A 20,871-nucleotide genomic window follows, 5' to 3' on the forward strand; every position below is an offset into this window, starting at 1 on the left:
TCATCTTTCTCCGTTAAAATGAATAGAAATGCCATTAATCCGTTTCAACCCCCCAAAAACACCAACAAACATTTTTGTAACTTGTTTCTAACTAAGAATAATAGCACTTGACTGGGTGTGCATCATGATTTCATGCTTGAATTCAATGGGCTTCCTGATGTGTGCTCCGAGGCCACCAGGGGGCAGTTTAATACATACAGACATACTACATGCAGATTTGCTTCAGTAATATTAGTCACTTTTTGCAAAATATAAGGACTATATTGTTAGTGTAATAGCATACTTGCTCTCTATCTATTTTGCTACTTTCTGTCAGAATATACTTTTTTCGTAGCATTCCGTTTTTCCATGTAATCTTTTAACTTCATATAACATAAAAACACAAAATTGCGACCTTTTTTGGAAGCTGACAAATTTTTTTTAAAATATGCTAGTAAAATTCAAAATTGTTTGTCATGATATGAAATCTTTGTTCTCATAAAAACACTGTTTAAGTCTCATAAAATTATAAATTATTTCTTGTAATGTTACATATTTATTCTCGAAAATGCTGACTTTTTCTTATAAAATGACTTTTTATCATAATATCCTCGTATTTCAAATATATGTCAAATTTTAACTTTTTTTTTCACTAAAAAAAAGAAGTTTTTCTTGTAATATTCTGAGGTTATTCTTCCCGCTCCCAAACGTGTTTGGTGGGAGCAATTACACGGTGAAGTCGCGTTTAACTCTCCGTCCTATCATCATGAAGCGGTCGCGCCAGTACGGGCTTGTCCGTGCTCTTGATGCTAAACGCGGCTAATGAGACAGTATGGACTTTGGTGGCTTCCCAAAGGTGCCCGCAGCTCTGGATCCGCGCGGATGCGGACTTGACGCACTGTGTGCTTTCATAGCGTCTTGGCCGGGCTGACAGCGGCTGACATAATCAGGTCACCGAGACGGTCAAAGCCCCGGGCTACAGCCTTTGCTCCCCGACTCATTATTCCCCAGCATTATTCAGTCGGAGGGGACCGCTGAAACATGTCCCACCACAAAAAAGATCTCGCCGTGTGTACTTGAAAGCAGGTTGGAAGTCGAACAAACAAGGAGTTGAAACATAGAAAATAAACCCAACCCAGGCCAAACCGTCCTCATTTGGATCAGCACCAAACATAAACATCTTTTAACCATTTTGGCTCACTGCTCCTGTCCTGTTGTTGCGTTGAGGAAGAAAATCTCAGCTTTAACAGGAATTTTGCATCATATATATTTTTTTCAAATCAAAATTTTACACATGCTTAGTGAGGTGGAAAATTTCTGATCTGCACCAAAGCCAACGGATTCCTCCTTTGCCCAAAAATTTTTTCCATCTCTTTGTTTATTATTTTGAAATATGGGGGGGGGAAAACATTTTAGTTATTATTATTATTATTATGTTTTTATCTGTACTGTATATAAACAAAAATGGAAACATTTGGACATTCATATTTTTCATGGAATGTTTTAAATGTAAAATATACTATGAAATCAAAGAGTTAATACTTAAATACATGAATCTAGAATTTGCACCTTTATCCAACTCCACACTAAAATCAAACAGGTTCCTTCATGGCCAAAAACATTTATCTTAATTTTTGTATATGTAATATTTAGTCTGGACTATGAAAAAAAGACTTTAAAAAATCTATTCAGTATATAAACAGAAATTAAAAACTTGGACATACATGTTTTTCATGGAACATTTTAAATGTAAACAAATTTAATAATGCTTTTTAATTAAATAGTTTTGTGTATATGTACAGTATGAATATACACGTGTTTATTTGAATGTATTAATATATTTATTATTATTATTATTATTATTATTATTGCTATTAAATTATTTGGGAGGATCAAAATAAAAATGTTTGGCAATTTTTTTCCCCATGTTATTTATTTGTATTTTATTTTTGTTTTGCTTGTACAACCCCAAATCCTATGAAGTTGGGACGTTGTGTTGAACATAAATAAAAACAATACAATGATTTGCAAATCATGTTCAAGCTATATTTAATTGACTAGATATTTAATGTTCAAACTGATAAACTTTATTGTTTTTAGCAAATAATCATTAACTTTAATCAATTTTATGGCTGCAACACGTTCCAAAAAAGCTGGGACAGGCTCATGTTTACCACTGTGTTACATCACCTTTTCTTTTAACAACATTCGATAAACGTTTGGGAACTGAGGACACTAATTGTTGAAGCTTTGTAGGTGGAATTCTTTCCCATTCTTGCTTGATGTACAGCTTCAGCCGTTCAACAGTCCGGGGTCTCCGTTGTCGTATTTTACGCTTCATAATGCGCCACACATTTTCAATGGGAGACAGGTCTGGACTGCAGGCAGGCCAGTCTAGTACCCGCACTCTTTTTTACGACAAAGCCTTCGCTGTTGTAACATGTGCAGAATGTGGTTTGGTATTGTCTTGCTGAAATAAGCAGGGGCGTCCGTGAAAAAGACATTGCTTGGATGGCAGCATGTTTCTCCAAAACGTGTATGTACCTTTCAGCATTAATGGTGCCTTCACAGAGGTGTAAGTTACCCATGCCATTGGCACTAACACAGCCCCATACCATCACAGATGCTGGCTTCAGAACTGCGTCCATAACAGTCCGGATGGTTCTTTTCCTCTTTAGCCCGGAGGACACGACATCCACAATTTACAAAAACAATTTGAAATGTGGACTCGTCGGACCACAGAACACTTTTCCGCTTTGCATCAGTCCATCTTAGATGAGCTCGGACCCAGAGAAGCCGGCGGCGTTTCTGGGTGTCGTTAAAAAATGGCTTTTGCTTTGCATACTAGAGTTTCAAGTTGCACTTACGGATGTAGCGCCGAACTGTATTTACTGACATTGGTTTTCTGAAGTGTTCCTGAGCCCGTGTGTCGATATCCTTTACACATTGATGTCGGTTTTTGACGCAGTGCCGCCTGAGGGATCGAAGGTCACGGGCATTTAATGTTGGTTTTCGGCCTTGCCACTTACATGGAGTGATTTCTCCAGATTCTCTGAACCTTTTGATGATATTATGGACCGTAGATGATGAAATCCCTAAATTCCCTGCAATTGTACATTGAGGAACATTGTCCTCAAAGTGTTGGACTATTTTCTCACGCACTTGTTCACAAAGAGGTGAACCTCGCCCTATCTTTGCTTGTGAATGTCTGAGCAATTCAGGGAAGCTCCTTTTCTACCCAATCATGGCACCCACCTGTTCCCGATTAGCCTGTTCACCTGTGGGATGTTCCAAACAGGTGTTTGATGAGCATTCCTCAACTTTCTCAGTCTTTTTTGCCACCTGTCCCAGTTTTTTTGGAACGTGTTGCAGCCATAACATTCTAAGTTATTGATTATTTCCTAAAAAAAAATAAAATGTATCAGTTTGAACATTAAATATCTTGTCTTTGTTGTGTATTCAATTAAATATAGGTTGAACATGATTCGCAAATCATTGTATTCTCTTTTGATTTATGTTTAACACAACGTCCCAACTTCATTGGAATTGGAGTTGTATAGAACTATAAATATAAACTGTATATTTGTATTTTTAAGTATATATATTTATGTTATTAGCCATAGTTACTGTATGTAAATAAAACTTTTTTGTTTTGGGGATGATAAGGAAATTCACACAATTTGGACATGATTTTCATTCAACCAACATTTCGTACACTGCAAAAAATATATATTTTACTTTATTTTATTGTATTATTTTTAAAAGTACAACGTGGAGTAAATTCAACTTTTCACGTGAATGTTATTCAGCATAATCCTGGTGACTTTTTTTTTTTCTTCTCTTTACTAATAAGACATACCGTGATGAAAGCATACAGTTACTGTACATCCTTGGGGGAGGTAGCATCAGTAAAATACATGCAGCACATTGCGATACACGGCTCCATTATTAATGTATTAAGTGACGTTACTTAAATATAAGCTTTATAAACGAGGCCCCCGGAGTGTCATCATAACAATATTCAAAACGAAGCTGTCACCCGCCCGCTCTTTTTATTACGCTTACGGAACAAGCACTTAGCGCCGCGACGACCATGAATAATTGAGCGGAACAAGTCACCCCCGCCGCGCCGGCATGCAAAGCGAGGGGGGCTCGCCCGGGGGGAAGGGGGGCGGCAATAAAATATGCTAAGTGGCAGGGAGAGAACACGAGCCAGAGAGAGATAAATTATCTTCGCCCTAATGCGAAGCAACGTAAGCAAATGAGCCGTGGCGGGGATGAATTACACATCGCCGGCCCACCTTGCTCCCGACGAGTCCCCCCGATTGTGTCAAAGTGGGGGCGGGTGGGGGGAGGGGGTGGGGGCAGCATTGAGAGAAGCCTTGTGAAGCTACAAGTCATTTTGTGCTCATGGACACAATTATTGGAGGGTATTAAAGTACGTTTTATTTCAATTTTGCTTCATTATAAAGACTTTAAGAAGGGAATTTAAAGGCATGCACTGAACCAGTTGTAGACGCCGAAAGCTCTATTGCCGTCAAATTAAACCTAAAACACAAAGAATTGCATACTGTATTTCAAACAATCAAATAGGGCTGGGGAAAAAAAATCGAATAACTATAACTCTGCTGGGACCCAAAAATATTTTTGTTGGGGTTTTTACGGGAGGCTGGAGACATCACGTGACTCTACTGCATCATAGCGAGGTGTTCCAAATATACTGTAGCGCCGTTTTACATCCCCCTGACTCCCTAAAAGCGGACCTTACACCGAGAGTCAAAAAAAAAAATAACAATCCCAGCACTCAGGAGTTCTTTCTCCCACGTGACTTACTTTTACAGTACATCCAAATAGCAAACATCCTCGAGTCGTAGTCGTGGAGTGCCACCAGTTTCCAAAGGCGCTTTGCCAATGTGCGATCTGCTCTTCTGCGTAATGACGGGGGAGCGCAAACGTCGCACTGACACTCTCAGATTTGCCCTTCCTGATTACAAGTACACAGGAGGAAAGAAGGGTGGGGGGGGGGGGGGTGGGGGGGCGGGGATTGGAAGACCCGCTGAGGTGGATTAGAAGCACCAGGTCTGGTCTCGTCCCCCTCCCCGAGACCCCCTCTTATTGTTTATTTTCCTCTCAGTAGAGACACACAAAGACACTTAAACACACTCAGACACTCACTGTCACGCATGCACACGTTCATGCTAACACGGTCACTGGTGTGCACCGTCTCACACACACACACACACACGGGTGCACGCGCACACACGCACTCGAACATCCACACAGGTATTCAGTGTTGACCTTTGCAGTGTGCTCCCAGCAGTCCACTCTGGCCTCGCTTGCTTTTGTCTGTACGACTGCCTCAGCAATGTTCTTAAGCCTTCGAAGACATGAATGCGTATGTTTTTCTTTCTTTTTGTGCATGTGTCCTTTTTCATGTACACAGGCACACACACGCCCGCATTGGAAATATATGCCTTTCTCCTCTCTATCGTTTATTTTATTTATTTATTTGTTTTTCTAGATAATTGGAACGATCCCGCTGATGCCAAACTCAGCAGGGCCCTCCAGCCAATCAGGGGCCGGCAACCCGGCGCTGCAGGTGCCGCCGATTACGCCGCAGCTCCTGACCAACGCTCAAGGCCAGATCATCGCCACGGTGATCGGCAATCAGATCCTGCCCGTCATCAACACCCAGGGAATCACGCTGTCGCCAATCAAGCCCGGACAGCAGGTAAGCGCCAACACGAACACGCAAACGCTAACGTCCGTTGGCTCGTTTTACACGGGTGAGGCTGCTGGTGTCGTATTGGGTAAAACGAAGGTACTGACTGGCTACGCTGTGAACAAACACAGTGCAGCTTAGCATCTGGCCGCTTTTGGCAGTAAGTCCAAGTTTCGAGCCTGACTTGAAAGCCTCGCCAGGAACACAACGGAAACGTGAATATCAGCGCAGCACAAAAGAACAAAATCAAATATCGACTTTGAACCGTAATTCAAAACCCTAATGCTGACTTGAAAACAGAATTTGAAACCCTGGCTTGAACTACTTTGAAAACCTAAACCTGACTTTGTAGGCTTACATTGAAACCCTGACTTGAAAACCCTACCCTGATGTGGAACCTTGACTCTGATTTTAAACCCCAATTCTGACTCGAAACCCCTACTTTGAAAGCCTAACTATAGCCCCACCACTTACTTGAAACCCGAACCCTGACTTCAAACCCACACTTTTGAAACTCTAAGCCGAACTCTTGAAACCCTACTAGCACTTGCCAGTCCTTAGCTGTGGAGAGGAAAAGCCCCGAAAGTTTCCTCCTCCTGTTTGAGGATCCATACGAGTCACACGCTTTTGACAATGTAAACGTTATTGACTGGATTGCCTGCGCAAAATTACACAGTAAAAGTTCCCTAAAGTGCGCAGACGAACATTTAATTGTGGCCGCCCGCCACTCGGCCATGAATTATTGCCTTTGTAAATAATGTTTACCGCCGGCTCTCCACTTCAAAGCCTCGGTGTACACACAGGAATCATTTACGCTTGTCAGGACTCTGCAGTCTGGAATATTTCCAGTGAAGCTAGATAATTCTCCCGGCCTGTCAGCAGTCCTGACAGTGTGCGCTAGACTCTTGACGCCACCCCCCGCCCCCCGCCATCACTACCGCGTACCCGCGTACTCACAGGCATCCCAAACAAACACATGCCACGGAGAAAATAATTAACAGCAAAGGAGGAGAGGAGAGGCCGGCCCGGCTCTTAAAAAGTGACGCCGCACCTGTCTTGATGTTGTAAAAGCATATTGGAAAGGTGCATAAAACATAAAACTACATTGTTATTGTGCCGTCACTGCGTACAGATCATGAATTATGTTTGATTCGAGGACTGCTGGATATACGCTTATAAAATTCTAAATGTCAATGAATTTTCTCTTTCTTGTTTTTTTCCCCCCCTTCCATAGAAAGTAAATTAAACCAGTGGAAAACAAGAAGTCGAAAAGGCAGGAATGGTCTAGAATGTGCCTTTGTATGAAACTAAAACGCTTACTTTGAGCGCTGTTCACTATTGGCATTGATTTTAGCCCCAACATTTCGCTATCACGCTAGTGTTCATTTTGCGTTGCGTCACTATTCACGGTCATTTGCCGTTTCAAATGAGTTAACAAGTTTGACCTTCTGCCGGAAGCGTACAGTGAGTCACAGAAGAGAAGCGCTTAACTTTGATGTTAGCCATGTTTTTAGCATGAGCGTAACACGTCCGCAATTGGTGGAAACAATGAATTAATGATTTCCAATCCAGGATTACAATTAGAATTAAGATCGTTTCAAGCTTGATTTTGAATCACGTCATTAGCCGTGCAGTGCACAGGCCGAGGAAACAAGGAACGATTGGTCCAGCCAGACGCGTCATACAACGATCAGATGAAGTTCTATCATGTCGGAAATTTGAACGAGGATTATATTTTCCGATCTCTGAGGTTTTTCCCTGCCTCGTGTCGATTTCTTTGTCAAACAGATCACGGCGCAACTGATAAGGGAAGAACTTTGCTATGTTGTTTGCAAGTATTTGTTTAGCATTAGCTAAAGACGGCATCTTGGTTTGTTTTGACAGTCAGCCAAAGTTTGAAACGTACATACGATAGTAAAATGTCAGTATTTAACGCAAGCTCTTGTTTAAGGCAACCGATTTCAAATCTCAATGATCGGATGAATTTCTCCCATGTCGGGAATTTGAATTCGCACAGTTACGACTAGATTTTACGATCGCTGAGATTTTTTTTTCCTGCCTGTATATTGATGTCTTTGTTGTACAGATCAGGCACGAATGATAAGGGGACTGCTTCCTTTTACTTGTTAGCCTCCTTTTGTTAGCAATAGCATTTTGCAGGAAGGTCGTCGTTGGTTAATTGCTTCATCGGGATTTAACGCTAGCTCAACTTTATGAATTACACCCAATTCTGACGATTTCAAATCTCATCGTTTGTTAGCCGTGCAGTGTACAGGGCGAAAATGAGAAGCCATTGCTCGCTCCCAACCAGTCGGATGAATTTCTGGCGCGAATAAAGTTTATCTTGAGTCGTTGGTAGGTTCAGATCAAAGTGAAACCGATACAGAAAGGACTTTTTTAGCATTTCAGTCAGTTGCGCCGTTTTTTTGTTTTGTTTTTGTGTGTGTTGACGTTCACGTGATGCGTTTAAAACAAGTTAACTGTTAACCTAATGATCCATGTTGAGCGTTGATTTGCTTTCGTTTTGATTTTTGTTGCCTCAGGGTGCGAACGGGCCGGCCTCCTCCTCGTCCGCCCAGCCCGGCCTGCTCCACCTGCCCCACCGACAGAGCCCCCTGCACCAGCCCTCCTCCTCCTCGTCCACCTCCTCCTCTTCCTCGGCGCTCAGCGTGGGCCAGCTGGTCAGCAGTAAGTATGCACGCAACACAAATACCGCAAAATTAGCAGTGGTGGGGAAAGAATAGAAACCTCCAAGTACCATAGGTGTGGATTAGTTGTTTATGTGAAACTGTATCAGTACATTTTTCATGGATCACGTAGTATTTTTTTAATGATGCCAAACAAAACTTTGAGGGGGGTTACAATGGAAATTTGAAATAAAAAGTCTCGAGAAGATTTTTTATCTGGTTTTAACAACTGTTGTGACAAAAATAAGTATATAAAAGTCCCTTCTTTTAACCCTCCTGTTGTGTTGGTTGGTTGGTTGGTTGCGGGTCAGTTATTCTGATTTATAACTCAAGAAAACAAATACTTTAAAATGTAAATATATATATATATATATAACCACTTTAGGAGTACAAAAAAAAAACAAAGCAGGAGGGCTATGCTGTTTCGATGCTTAATGCAATGTTGATTTTTGCACTTGAGTCCTGTTATCATATATCATTTCCATCACTTATTCGTCAACGTGATTTGGCATGTGGCAAATGAGCCTGCGTTGCATCCTCCAAGGCCATTTTGTCACAGCGTTATGAATTCACCCGCAGCCTGTCGACACGCGGCTGCCGGCTTTTAAAAACTCTGCCGTATTATTCAGGTAAATTGCATTTGTCAACCACCGACGGCACGGGATTTAATAACAGCCAAAAGCACGTCGGCATTGATCAACTTGTTGTAGGGAGAAACAAAATGGCCTCCCTTCTGTTGTACACTATGAAATTTACTTAAGAATTTTAATTTCTACTACAGTACTAATACTACTACTAGTAATAATAATAGTACTTACAACGATGATAATAATTAAAGCCTCCTAAAGGCAATTTAGTAAGAGGAAACTAAGTGATTTCAATAGGGTCCTTGCACCACCACACGGGGCCCAATTACTGCTACAACTAATAATAATCATCATCATCATCATCGTCATTATTATTATTATTATTATTATTATTATTAGTCTCCCAGAGGCAATTTAGTCAGATTAAATGAATCTACTTCTGTTGTGTCCTTGCACCTCCATAATCAGGTCATAATAATAAAATAATAGTCACAATAACAATATACATACTCGTGTGCCTAATATTTGATAATAATGTTTAAATGGAAAATATAGTGCACTTCATATGTGGAAACAAATCTTGTCTTGGATAAAACAGTGTCAACATGCTTATAAACATAAAAATAAATGATAAGAAATCAAACAAACTCATCAATGTTTTAAATATACAAACGCAAATACACGGAAGACTAAATAAGTCATATTAATGAAATATTGATATTTGAGGCTTTTGTTGATTGCGTCGCTTCCTTCCCAATGTTTTCCGTTTGTCCGAGCAGTGCGGAATGTTCTCCATGAGCTCTTGCAAGTAAACAAGCTTCCACAGGGAACGCCGCGCTCGTCAACATGAAGACGCGAGAGCTCATCCCGCCACGCTTTTCTTTTTCTTCACACTTTGGGAGGACGTCACTCACCACACACACACACACACACACACACACACACACAAGACAAGATGGCAGCCCCATAGATTTTTGGCTTAAACACGCTTGGAGGATTCCTTTAATAATTGATTGATAATGACCAAGATGAATAATTCACAGGCGCAAACTTTGCTTTGCTAAGCAGGATGCCACAGGGCACCCATCATCCACAGACGCATTTGTATTATTAGCGCCACAACTTTTGGGGTTTTTCTTGTCGATGCTGTTTGATGTCAGAGATGTGAGATGGGCTCCCATTCAGCAATTCTTTCTGACAATTTGGTGCGGACTCAATGGTGTTTTGTTGCGTTCTTTTTCCAAGCAAGGGTGGACAACCACAAACGCTCATAATATAGAACATTAAACACTTTATTGTGTCATATTTTTCCATATATTTAGGACGACTTGATTGAAGAATGTGGTATTACATGTCGTTTTAATTCAGAAAAGATTACAATTAGAGGAGAAAATGAAAAAAAGTTCAACTTGACAGGCAATGAGGTACATCCAGTCAGCCACTTGTTTATTAGTTACATTATTTTTTTAATTACTATTATAGTAAGAATAGGAAAAACAAATATTTGAAGAGCGCTTTTCAAAGTACAGATTAAATCTTTTAGAGAAATACTTCAAAAGAAAGCACAATAACATAATTTAAAAAAATTATAATATATATAAATAATAATAGTAAATACAATGTAAAAAATGACAACATTGAAAGTGTAAGATAACAGGCCATTGAAAGTGTATTTTTATTTCGAATTGTAATATTCTTTATATTTATAGATTTATTAATATATAGAATTTCATCTAGTGTTATTCATATTATTAAAAATTCAGATTTTTCATTTATATATATACAGTGGGCATGGAAAGTTTTCAGACCCCCTTAAATTTTTCACTCTTTGTTATATTGCGGCCATTTGTTAAAATCATTTAAGTTCATTTTTTTCCTCATTAATGTACACACAGCACCCCATAAAAACATAATTGTTGAAATTTTTGCTGATTTATTAAAAAAAAAAAAAAAAACTGAAATATCACACAGCCGTAAGTATTCAAAGCCTTTGCTGTGACACTCATATATTGAACTCAGGTGCTGTCCGTTTCGTCTGATCATCCTTGAGATGGTTCTACACCTTCGTTGGAGTCCAGCTGTGTTTGATTATACTGATTGGACTTCATTAGGAAAGCCACACCCCTGTCTATATAAGATCTTACAGCTCACAGTGCATGTGAGCAAATGAGAATCATGTGATCAAAGGAACTGCCTGAAGAGCTCAGAGAGAGAATTGTGGCAAGGCACAGATCTGGCCAAGGTTACAAAAAAAAAATTCTGCTGCACTTAAGGTTCCTAAGAGCACAGTGGCCTCCAAATCCTGAAATGGAAGACGTTTGGGACGATCAGATCACTTCCTAGAGCTGGCCGTCCGGTCAAACTGAGCAATCGGGGGAGAAGAGCCTTGGTGAGAGAGGTAAAGAAGAACCCAAAGATCACTGTGGCTGAGCTCCAGACATGCAGTCGGGAGATGGGAGAAAGTTCTCGAAAGTCAACCATCACTGCAGCCCTCCACCAGTCGGGGCTTTATGGCAGAGTGGCCCGACGGAAGCCTCTCCTCAGCGTAAGACACATGAAAGCCCGCATGGAGTTTCTAAAAAAAAAGAAAACACCTGAAGGACTCCAAGATGGTGAGAAATAAGATAGATGTCTGGTCTGATAAGACCAAGATAGAAATTGTTGGCCTTAATTCTAAGTGGCATGTGTGGAGAAAGCCAGGCACTGCTCATCACCTGTCCAATACAGTCCCAACAGTGAAACATGGTGGTGGCAGCATCATGCTTTTTCATCTGCAAGGACAGGACGACTGGTTGCATTCAAAGGAAAGATGAATGCGGCCAAGTACAGGACTATCCTGGACGAAAACCTTCTCCAGAGTGCTCAGAACCTCAGACTGGGCCAAAGGTTCACCTTCAAAAAAGACAATGACCATAAGCATACAGCTAAAATACCGAAGGAGTGGCTTCAGAACAACTCTGTGACTGTTTTTGAATGGCCCAAACAGAGCCCTGACTTAAACCCAATTGAGCATCTCTGGAAAGACCTGAAAATGGCTGCCCACCAACGTTCACCATCCAACCTGACAGAACTGGAGAGGATCTGCAAGGAGGAATGGCAGATGATCCCCAAATCCCGGTGTGAAAAACCATCATTCCCAAAAAGACTCATGGCTGTATTAGCTCAAAAGGGTGCGTCTACTAAGTACTGAGCAAAGGGTCTGAATACTTATGCTTATGAACGTGTGATATTTCAGTTGTTCTTTTTTAACAAATCTGCAAAAATATTAACAATTCCGTTTTTTTCTGTCAATATGGGGTGCTGTGTGTACATTAATGAGGAAAAAAAAAGAACTTTAATGATTTTAGCAAATTGCTGCAATATAAAAGAGTGAAAAACTGAATACTTTCCGTACCCACTGTATATATGTATGTATGTATACGTACAGTGTTTATAAATGATGAATGTGCTTGTAAATAACTCCATTTGTCCTATGCAGACCCTCAGACGGCCCCCAGCGAGGTGGACGGCGTCAACCTGGAGGAGATCCGCGAGTTCGCCAAAGCCTTCAAGATCCGCCGCCTGTCCCTGGGCCTGACGCAGACCCAGGTGGGCCAGGCCCTCAGCGCCGCCGAGGGCCCCGCGTACAGCCAATCCGCCATCTGCAGGTGAGGAGGCCAAGGCGGGCCGTCTCGCCGCCGCTCGGCGCGACGCGTCAGCCCTCCGTAACGGAGTCGCGTGGCCTTCGTCTCCTCGTAATCCTCCGACGTGACGCGCAGAATGCGTGCGGCGGTATTACGCCGAGCACTTAGGAGCATTTAATAATTACTAAGGGTGAGGAAGGCCCATCATCCCGTAATAAGATGAAGTGGTGTCAGCCTAAACGCTGCAGGCGGGAGGGAGCGTTTAATGCTCGCCTTGCTTATTCATGAGACGATCGGCGAACCGTCTTCCGCCACGTCCGTGTGGAAATCTTTCACTGGGAAAAGTCTGGGTGGTCAGACAGCCACCCCCACGTGGGTGCGCAGAAATGTAAGAAGGAAATGTGCTTGTTGAATCCTTTTCCCGCAAAAACCTTTCACACCGGGAAAAGTGGGGGTATTGCAACACCCACATCGTCACCAGGTGTGGCAAAAAGTGTGGCTGTTAAAACATACCTTCAACTTTTTGACACACCCGTGTGAGATAATGTGGGTGTTTTAACCTTTCACGGGGAAAAGTGTCAGGACACCCATATTCCATGTGGGTGCAATTCAAAAGTGTGGATGTTAAACCATTTCAGTGGGAAAAGTGTGGGTGTTGAATCCATTCACACCGGGGGAAATGTGGGTGGGTGTTAGTTGTTTTTTTTTAAATGTGGGTCTTGAACCCTTTCATTGGGAAAATGGGTGTTTCAACACCCAATCTTTTATAGGTCAAAGGTTACAACACACGGCTTTTTTCGTTCAAAAGCCTTCGTGACACCGCCGGGCATATGGGCGTTTTTCCGATCACCTGTGCTTTATTTCCGCGGCGCCACGGGGGGAACCTTTAAAATTTTCATCGCATCAACATCAAACATCCGATAAAATGTGAAACGCTACACGCACACGCTCACTCCTCCTCCCGCCGAATGTCAAACAGTCCCGGCATGAAATATTAACAAGCAGGCATAATTGAAATATTTATAATATACATTAAAAGCCATTAGCTTGAAAAATAAACACACACGCGTGTGTGTGACATGCTGATGTTTTAAGTAGTTGTGTTAACTCTCCTTTGGTTAACAGGGGAGGAGGCTGAGCTGACAGATGCAGTTGCATGGATACAGAAGTATTGACTATGAATCATAATTCTGTTTAAAAGTCATAATACATCGTAGCATATTACCATAATCCTTAGTGACTAGCGATGGAGTGACATCAGCGCTATTTGGATTGGACGGTTACTTTAATCGTTCGAGGCAATGCTCTCGCGGGAAAAGTCCGATCTTTCGGAAATGCTAGCATTTGTAACCATTCTAAGCGCAAACAAAAACATTCCAATCTTTCGGAACCAACAGAACGAGGGAGCAACAGAATCGGAAGCAACGTCAGATCTTTCGGAACTAATAGAGAGACGTGTTATTACAACTGTTCGGAACACAAATAGAAAGTCAGATCTTTTTAGAAGTTTTAGTACGCGAAAAAAAAATAAAGATATTTCAGAATCATTAGAAAGAAGTCCTAGCGCACCTGTACAAAATGCCCAAGAAAAAGTCTCAAGTTTTTTTTTAATCTTTCGTGAATAAAGAGAACCACGAGCACACCACGTAAAAACGCAAATGAACACAAAGTCTAATCTTTCGGATTTAACAGAGAATATGTGCTAATATTTTGCAATTTTTTCAAACGTAATCGAAAGCCGATCTTTAGTCATTAATAAAGAGAACGACTAACACACCCGTTCACAACGTAAATGAAAACAATGTCAGATGTTTTGGAAACAAGTACGTTCTAAACACAAACAAAAAAGTCTGATCTTTCAGAATCAATAGACAGATTTGTGTCTCACACATTCAAACCAATAGAAAAAAGTCGGATATTTTGGGATCAGCAGAGAGAACTGCTAGGACATCCTCGTACCTAGTACTAGCACACGTTGAAAACGCTTACAAGCCACCTTTTTTGTGTGTGCGTGTGACTACTAAACATAAATGGTGCATGTCTGAGCAGGCCCTTTTAAGAGGAGTGCTGCGTTCAGGGTGGCTTGTTCTTCCCTGCGCTCCCATTAAATATTGGAACAATTTAACATTTTAACTTAAAACCCCCCACACCACAGGATAATCAACTTTGTTGTGTTTTATTCAGAAGGAGGCAATTGGGCTCAAAAATGGCCCGATTATCAATCGGTCTGGAACAACGCACGAGTCTGTTGTCATTTGAATGTTTCTTTATTGAAGATGATTAAATATAAAATCTTGGAGCTCAAATTGAATGTGCAATTTGATGAATGATTCAAGCTGTTTTAAGGAAATGACGACGGGGCATATTTTTACTGCACGGCCTTTTTATCACTTTGAACAAAATTAACGGAACATTGCTCATTTGTTTGTCCCTAGCGGCAACGTTTGGGGAAGTTTTGTTTGAAATTGACATGCCGTGACACTTCCTGGGCCACTGGAGTTTTTCTTTTTTTTCTTTTTTTCTTTTTTTTTGGGCAGGGCGGCAGGCACCTTTAAGTAAGCTTGTTTTTTTCTCGACTCTCCCCAGACACACCATCCTGAGAAGCCACTTTTTCCTACCGCAGGAAGCCCAAGAGAACACGATAGCTAGCAGTCTGACAGGCAAACTGAACCCTGGCCTTTTATATCCTGCCAGGTTTGAGAAGTTGGACATCACCCCTAAAAGCGCCCAGAAGATTAAGCCGGTTCTGGAGCGCTGGATGGCGGAGGCTGAGGCCCGCCACCGGTCCGGCATGCAGAACCTGACCGAGTTTATCGGCAGCGAGCCCTCCAAAAAGCGCAAGCGGCGCACTTCGTTCACGCCGCAGGCCCTGGAGATCCTCAACGGGCACTTTGAGAAGAACACGCACCCGTCGGGACAGGAAATGACCGAGATCGCCGAGAAGCTCAACTACGACCGCGAGGTGGTGCGCGTTTGGTTCTGCAACAAGCGGCAGGCGCTCAAGAACACCATCAAGCGCCTCAAGCAGCCCGACGTGGTGGGCGCAGGCGGGGGGGCCGTGCTGCCGCCGCCCTCCATGGACCTCGGGGACCCGCTCCACGACGTCCCCGAATGAACCTTTTTCCCCCCCGAAAATCCCGACTCCTGGACTCTTGAAAAAACTTTGTGTTGTCGTTGTGATTTTCACTTAACCAAAAAAAAAACAAAAAACAAAAAGAGATTAAAATGTGAGGAAGATGTATGTATAGTGGTGCCTTGGCTTACAAGGTACAAGTCGTGACTTGCTCCATTTTTTTGCTTTGTGTCACGAGTAAAACAAACAAATTAGCAATTTATGTACAGTGTTCCGCCGGAAATTTGTGATTGGCTACTCACGGTTTTACCAGTTCGCAGATTGTTTTGGGAACCTGTCGTCCATTATTCGCTGAAAATCTGTCACTGTTACTTTCGTGCCATCATGTGGCATCTTGGTGCCAAGGAACTATGTTGAAGTGAGGGGAGTAGCTTCATTTGGACAGGCCAGAACCCTGTCTAATGGAAAAGAAGTGCATTGGCACCATCTTGTGGCATCAATAGGCAATTACAAACCTTTTAAGGGAGGGCATCAATAAGACTGCGGCAAATGATTACATTTGTCGAAATGAAGCTCCTCAACTCACTTCAAATTGTTTTTCTTGGCACCAATGGTACCGCATAAAAACAGCAAATCACGGGGGATAGGTTCTAAAACAATGCTGACCCGCGGTGATGCGGGGGTCCACTGGATCCAGTGATGCCCTCGCAAGTGGGCAAGGAGAGCCACAGTCGCCCACGCCCTTTCAGCCATTTGTTGAACGGGACAAACAGTCAGACACGCAGACCCAAAACGAGAACACTCTCAAGGAGCTGCTGTAGGCCCCCGCTCACGCCCCAGTCCCTCACACGCAGACTAACCGGACAATCCTGATGTCACTCACTAGGCCACGCCCCTTAAAGGGACACATCCTACACAGGGATACTACAGTATGAACAGTAACTACACCTTATGAAACTATTTTTTTTTCTTTGGATTCTCTTTTATGTGTTATATTTTTATACAATATAGTGCTATTTTTCTTTGTTTTGGGGGGCTGAAACTGATTAGTGGCATTATAATGCATTTCAATGCACAAAATTGATTTGATATACAAATAGAGTTACGGAACGAATTAAACCTGTAAGTCAAGGTACCACTGTACAAAAATGTTCACAGGTTAAACCAATTGGGGGAGGGGGGGGGCGGACATACCAAATGAAAACACGATTTACCAAAGTATGTGGCATCGAAGAATACTTTTCTAATGTAAATGTGCTCTACATTTTTACATTTGTACCCACAGATGGAAGCTTTAAGCGACACTTTTTCTCCTCCCTTCCTCTTTCTGTGTACATATTCACACTCCAAATCACATGAAACATGATCACTAGAAATAACGATGATAATAATAATAATTGTGTTTCATCTTGACTTTGTACAACTTTTACAGCTATTGATAAACCACAAGATGATGATGATGACGACGGTGGCGGTGTGTTGCCAAAGCCTGATAGCCAAAGAACACAACAGACTTCAGCTCAAGGACTTTTTCAAACCTACAACCGGATCGGCTCACTTTTAACACACTAAATACAAAAAAAAAAAAAAAAAAAAAAAGAACCAAAAATGACTAATAAAGCCTAAAAAAAGTCAAGCCTTGTAAATCTTGGCAATATTTGCATGTCACGCTTCTCTCTGCATGCGGCAGCAGCAGCACCCCCAAAACCCCAAAAATGAACTTGATGAACAAAACCCTTTAATGTGATGATAATGCTGAATTATTATTATTATTTTTTTTTTTTTTTTTTTTACAGCTTACACTCATGTAGCATTTAAATGTTTTATTTCTACTCGTGTCCAACCTCCCCATGTGTGCTTTAACCCTCCTGTTATGTTGTGGGTCAATTTGACCCATTTTAAAGTAAAAAAAAATAATAATACCGTTGGAAATGGAGATATCAACTTTTTCCCCCATATTTGATACTTTTGCATCATTTAATATTCTCCGGGTCAAATTGACCCATTTTAAAGTAAAGCTTAAGTGTCATCAACTATAAAATCTGGATTGTAATGGTAATTCAGTTAATCATGAGATGTATTAAACAATTGTTTTGTTTATGATACTTTTGGGTAATAAAACATCCCCTGGGTCAAAATGACCCATTTTAAAGAAAGATAATTTAGATAAAAATGACAAATAGAGTTTGGAATTATGAGTCATGGTGTTAATAATGATGTAAACAATTATGATTTTTCTTTTAATACTTTTTGGTAACTAAACATGCCCCGGGTCAAATTAACCCTGGAACATTATTGCTGTGACCAAGAAACCAAATCTAGATGTTCCTTTGGGGAAAAAAAAAAAATCGGATCAGTTTCTTTGAATGGCCTTTTTTTCTATTTTCTTTTTTTTTATTTTTTCAATTTCATTGATAGGGATTTATGTGCTTTTTGACACTTCCGGGTTGTTGAAAGTGTTTGGGTGAAACTGACCTCGGAAAATTATAGTTGTTGCCGAGAAACAAATAATAGATTTATAGGACTGAACTTGCTAGTCTTACTTCCCCCCCCCGCCACCCTTTTTTCTTAAACAAAATGAGATTTGCATTTATTATGCATGTGCTGTGATTTTTATTTTTTTCTCACTTATTATTTATGACACTTGTACGGGTCAAATTGACCCATTTAAAAAAAAATAAAAAATTTGTAATCAACTATAAATGATTAATAATTTAGTTAAACAGTTTTGTTGCTTTGGACACTTAGGTAGTTCAACATGCCCGAGACCCAGGGGATCATTATTACTATTCCTGTGAAAAAAAAATGTTTTTTAAATTAATTACATTTCTACTGCTTGTGTTTTTTAAAACCTTTTCTTTCTTTTTTTTTTTGATCATTTAAAAAATTGAATCTGCATTGGGTTTAATATTTTTGGTCAATTAAACAAAGCGGGTCACATTGACCCATGACCTTTGTACCTAAGAAACCAACATCACAGGAGGTTTAAACTGCTCGTGTTGCAATATTTTGGGTCTAAACGACAAAATCCTCAATAATTCACTCAATGTATCAAAAGTATTAGGACACGCCTCCAAATAAATCAGTGACTGAATCAGAATTGATGAGAATCTTAATCATTACGTTTCACTTGTTGTGCGTGTCCCAATAATTTTGTCCATCTAGCGTACACAAAGAGGATTTTTTCTTTGTTTGTTTTTTTGCGTTTCAATCATCGCCATTCAAATGCATTTCGTCTCATTTTCATTCAGGCAATTGTGACAGTAACCAAAAAAAACCCGACTAAAATAGAGGCTGGAACACACACACAGGAAGGAATGTTTTTGTTGTATTTTGCTCTTACTGCGTCAGTGGCCCCGGACCAAAGCTCTCGACTTGATATGCACATTGTACAGAGACCTTTTTCACCATGTTGACAATCTTGATCCAAAAAAAAAAAAAGAAATCTCCAGAAGGGAAAAAATGTACAGACAACGATCATGGCGCCGACTTTACCTCACTTTGATTGCGTTATTTATTTTTGGTCTTTTCATACCCTCCATCACACACACATGCAACAGTCTTGTTTGCTAACAATTATTGTCAAATGCTTTTTTTTCTTCTTTTTTTTTTTTTTAAGTAGCAGTCGACCAACTCGAAACCAAAGCTCAAACATTCTGCAGAGGATTTTTTTTTCTTCTAAATAATAGTAATGATAATAAACTGTATTTAATCTATGATGGAGCAATATCTGTTTTGGTCATTGACTACGCAGCACTTTTTTTTGTTGGTTTATTTCCGAGAAAGAAGAAAAACATAGAAAAGCTTCAAGTCTGTCTCCACTGATTTGTACAATAATGTTAGGAATAAACAATTGTTTGACATCAAGCTGCTCAAATCTTAATTTATTCATCTTTTTATACAGTTTTTGTTTTTTTACTTATTCAAGTATTGAAATTAAATGATTCTACTTTGTTAACATCAGAACTGCTTTAATTTAGTCCCTAAGAAAAAGAGTTAATTTTTGAGCGGCTACGTGATAGTACAGTACAATACAGTATTCCATTTTTTTCTCAACCTATAAATCCTGAGAAAACGATGCGTCATACATCATTAATATAAAAAATTTTTATATATGTATTTTTTAAAATGTCATCGAGCCAAGTAGAATGGCCCGACTCTATTGTTGTCATTTTTAAGTTAAATGCAGACACTGATCAAAATCAAGGTTTTAATTCCAATTTTGACATATTGCACTCAGCACATGCTTTAGCTTATAATAAGTAAAGATGAGATGAAAGTGTAATTATTCCACTATGATAACAGCAGTGTTGGATGTTATTTTTCTAAAAATATCTATTTATTGAAGGCATTCAAATTAAATTATTCTACTTAAAATTAAAACTCCCATAAAACTGTGACGAATGGCTCTTGGTCATTTGTGCATGCACAGTGGTACAGCTCAGCCGTTTGGGCTTATTAAAATTAGGGGGTTGTTATAAAAAAATTTAAATATGTGTTTGTATTTATTTTTATTATTATTATATTATTTTATACTTATATATTTTTAGATCTTTACGTTATTGACCCGTTTTAAAGTTTAAAAAAATAATGTTATTGTTTAACAGTAATAATTTGTTTTTACATTTGGATTTTATGTATATTTATTTTTTTACATTTGTTATATTATTGTATCATACAAAAGTAAAAACAAAATTCTATTACGGTTTATTTTTATATTAGTTGTATTTCTTTTTTTATTTATAGTTTTGCCGTTTTTTATTTGTTATATGATTTTATTATTTTTACATTACTTATATTTTTTATATTTATTTTTTATATTTTCATGTTTAATATTTATAGTTTTATTTAATTGAAATGTTAATATTATATAGTAATAGTCATGTATATTTTAATATTTTCATACTCATTTTTACCTTTTTATAGTATTAGTATTACTGACTCTTTATAGTAAATATAATGTTGTTATATGTATTTAATAAAAATCTTTTATTTTTATTATTATTTATTTTTGTATTGCTATACTTTTGATAAATGTTTGTATATTTTATGTGATGTATTATTATTGTTACATTTTTATATTATTTGTATTTTATTTTTATATGGTTATTTATAAAGGCAGTTTGAGGATACTTCCATAGAAATATGTGCAAGACGTTTCTGTGCCCCCGCTGCTTCATACAGGTCAACGGAAAGCGTG

The 20,871-nt window shown here is 39.7% G+C and overlaps 1 protein-coding gene across 2 annotated transcripts in view; it reads left to right on the forward strand.

Moving 5' to 3' along the window:
• pou6f2 (POU class 6 homeobox 2) overlaps positions 1-19,388 on the forward strand; it is an 84,815-nt gene extending 65,427 nt beyond the window's left edge. Inside the window, exons 7-10 of one of the 2 annotated variants that reach the window (XM_061758910.1) lie at positions 5,501-5,710; positions 8,245-8,389; positions 12,454-12,622; positions 15,185-19,388. In XM_061758910.1, coding sequence (XP_061614894.1) covers positions 5,501-5,710; positions 8,245-8,389; positions 12,454-12,622; positions 15,185-15,713 — 1,053 coding nt within the window. In that variant the 3' untranslated portion in view covers positions 15,714-19,388. The remainder of the gene's footprint in view (positions 1-5,500; positions 5,711-8,244; positions 8,390-12,453; positions 12,623-15,184) is intronic. The other variant, XM_061758911.1, reaches the window with a different exon arrangement.
• Positions 19,389-20,871: the final 1,483 nt, after the last annotated feature.

This window comes from Phyllopteryx taeniolatus, chromosome 20, assembly GCF_024500385.1.
Source record: "Phyllopteryx taeniolatus isolate TA_2022b chromosome 20, UOR_Ptae_1.2, whole genome shotgun sequence".
NCBI classification, from domain to species: Eukaryota; Metazoa; Chordata; class Actinopteri; order Syngnathiformes; family Syngnathidae; genus Phyllopteryx; species Phyllopteryx taeniolatus.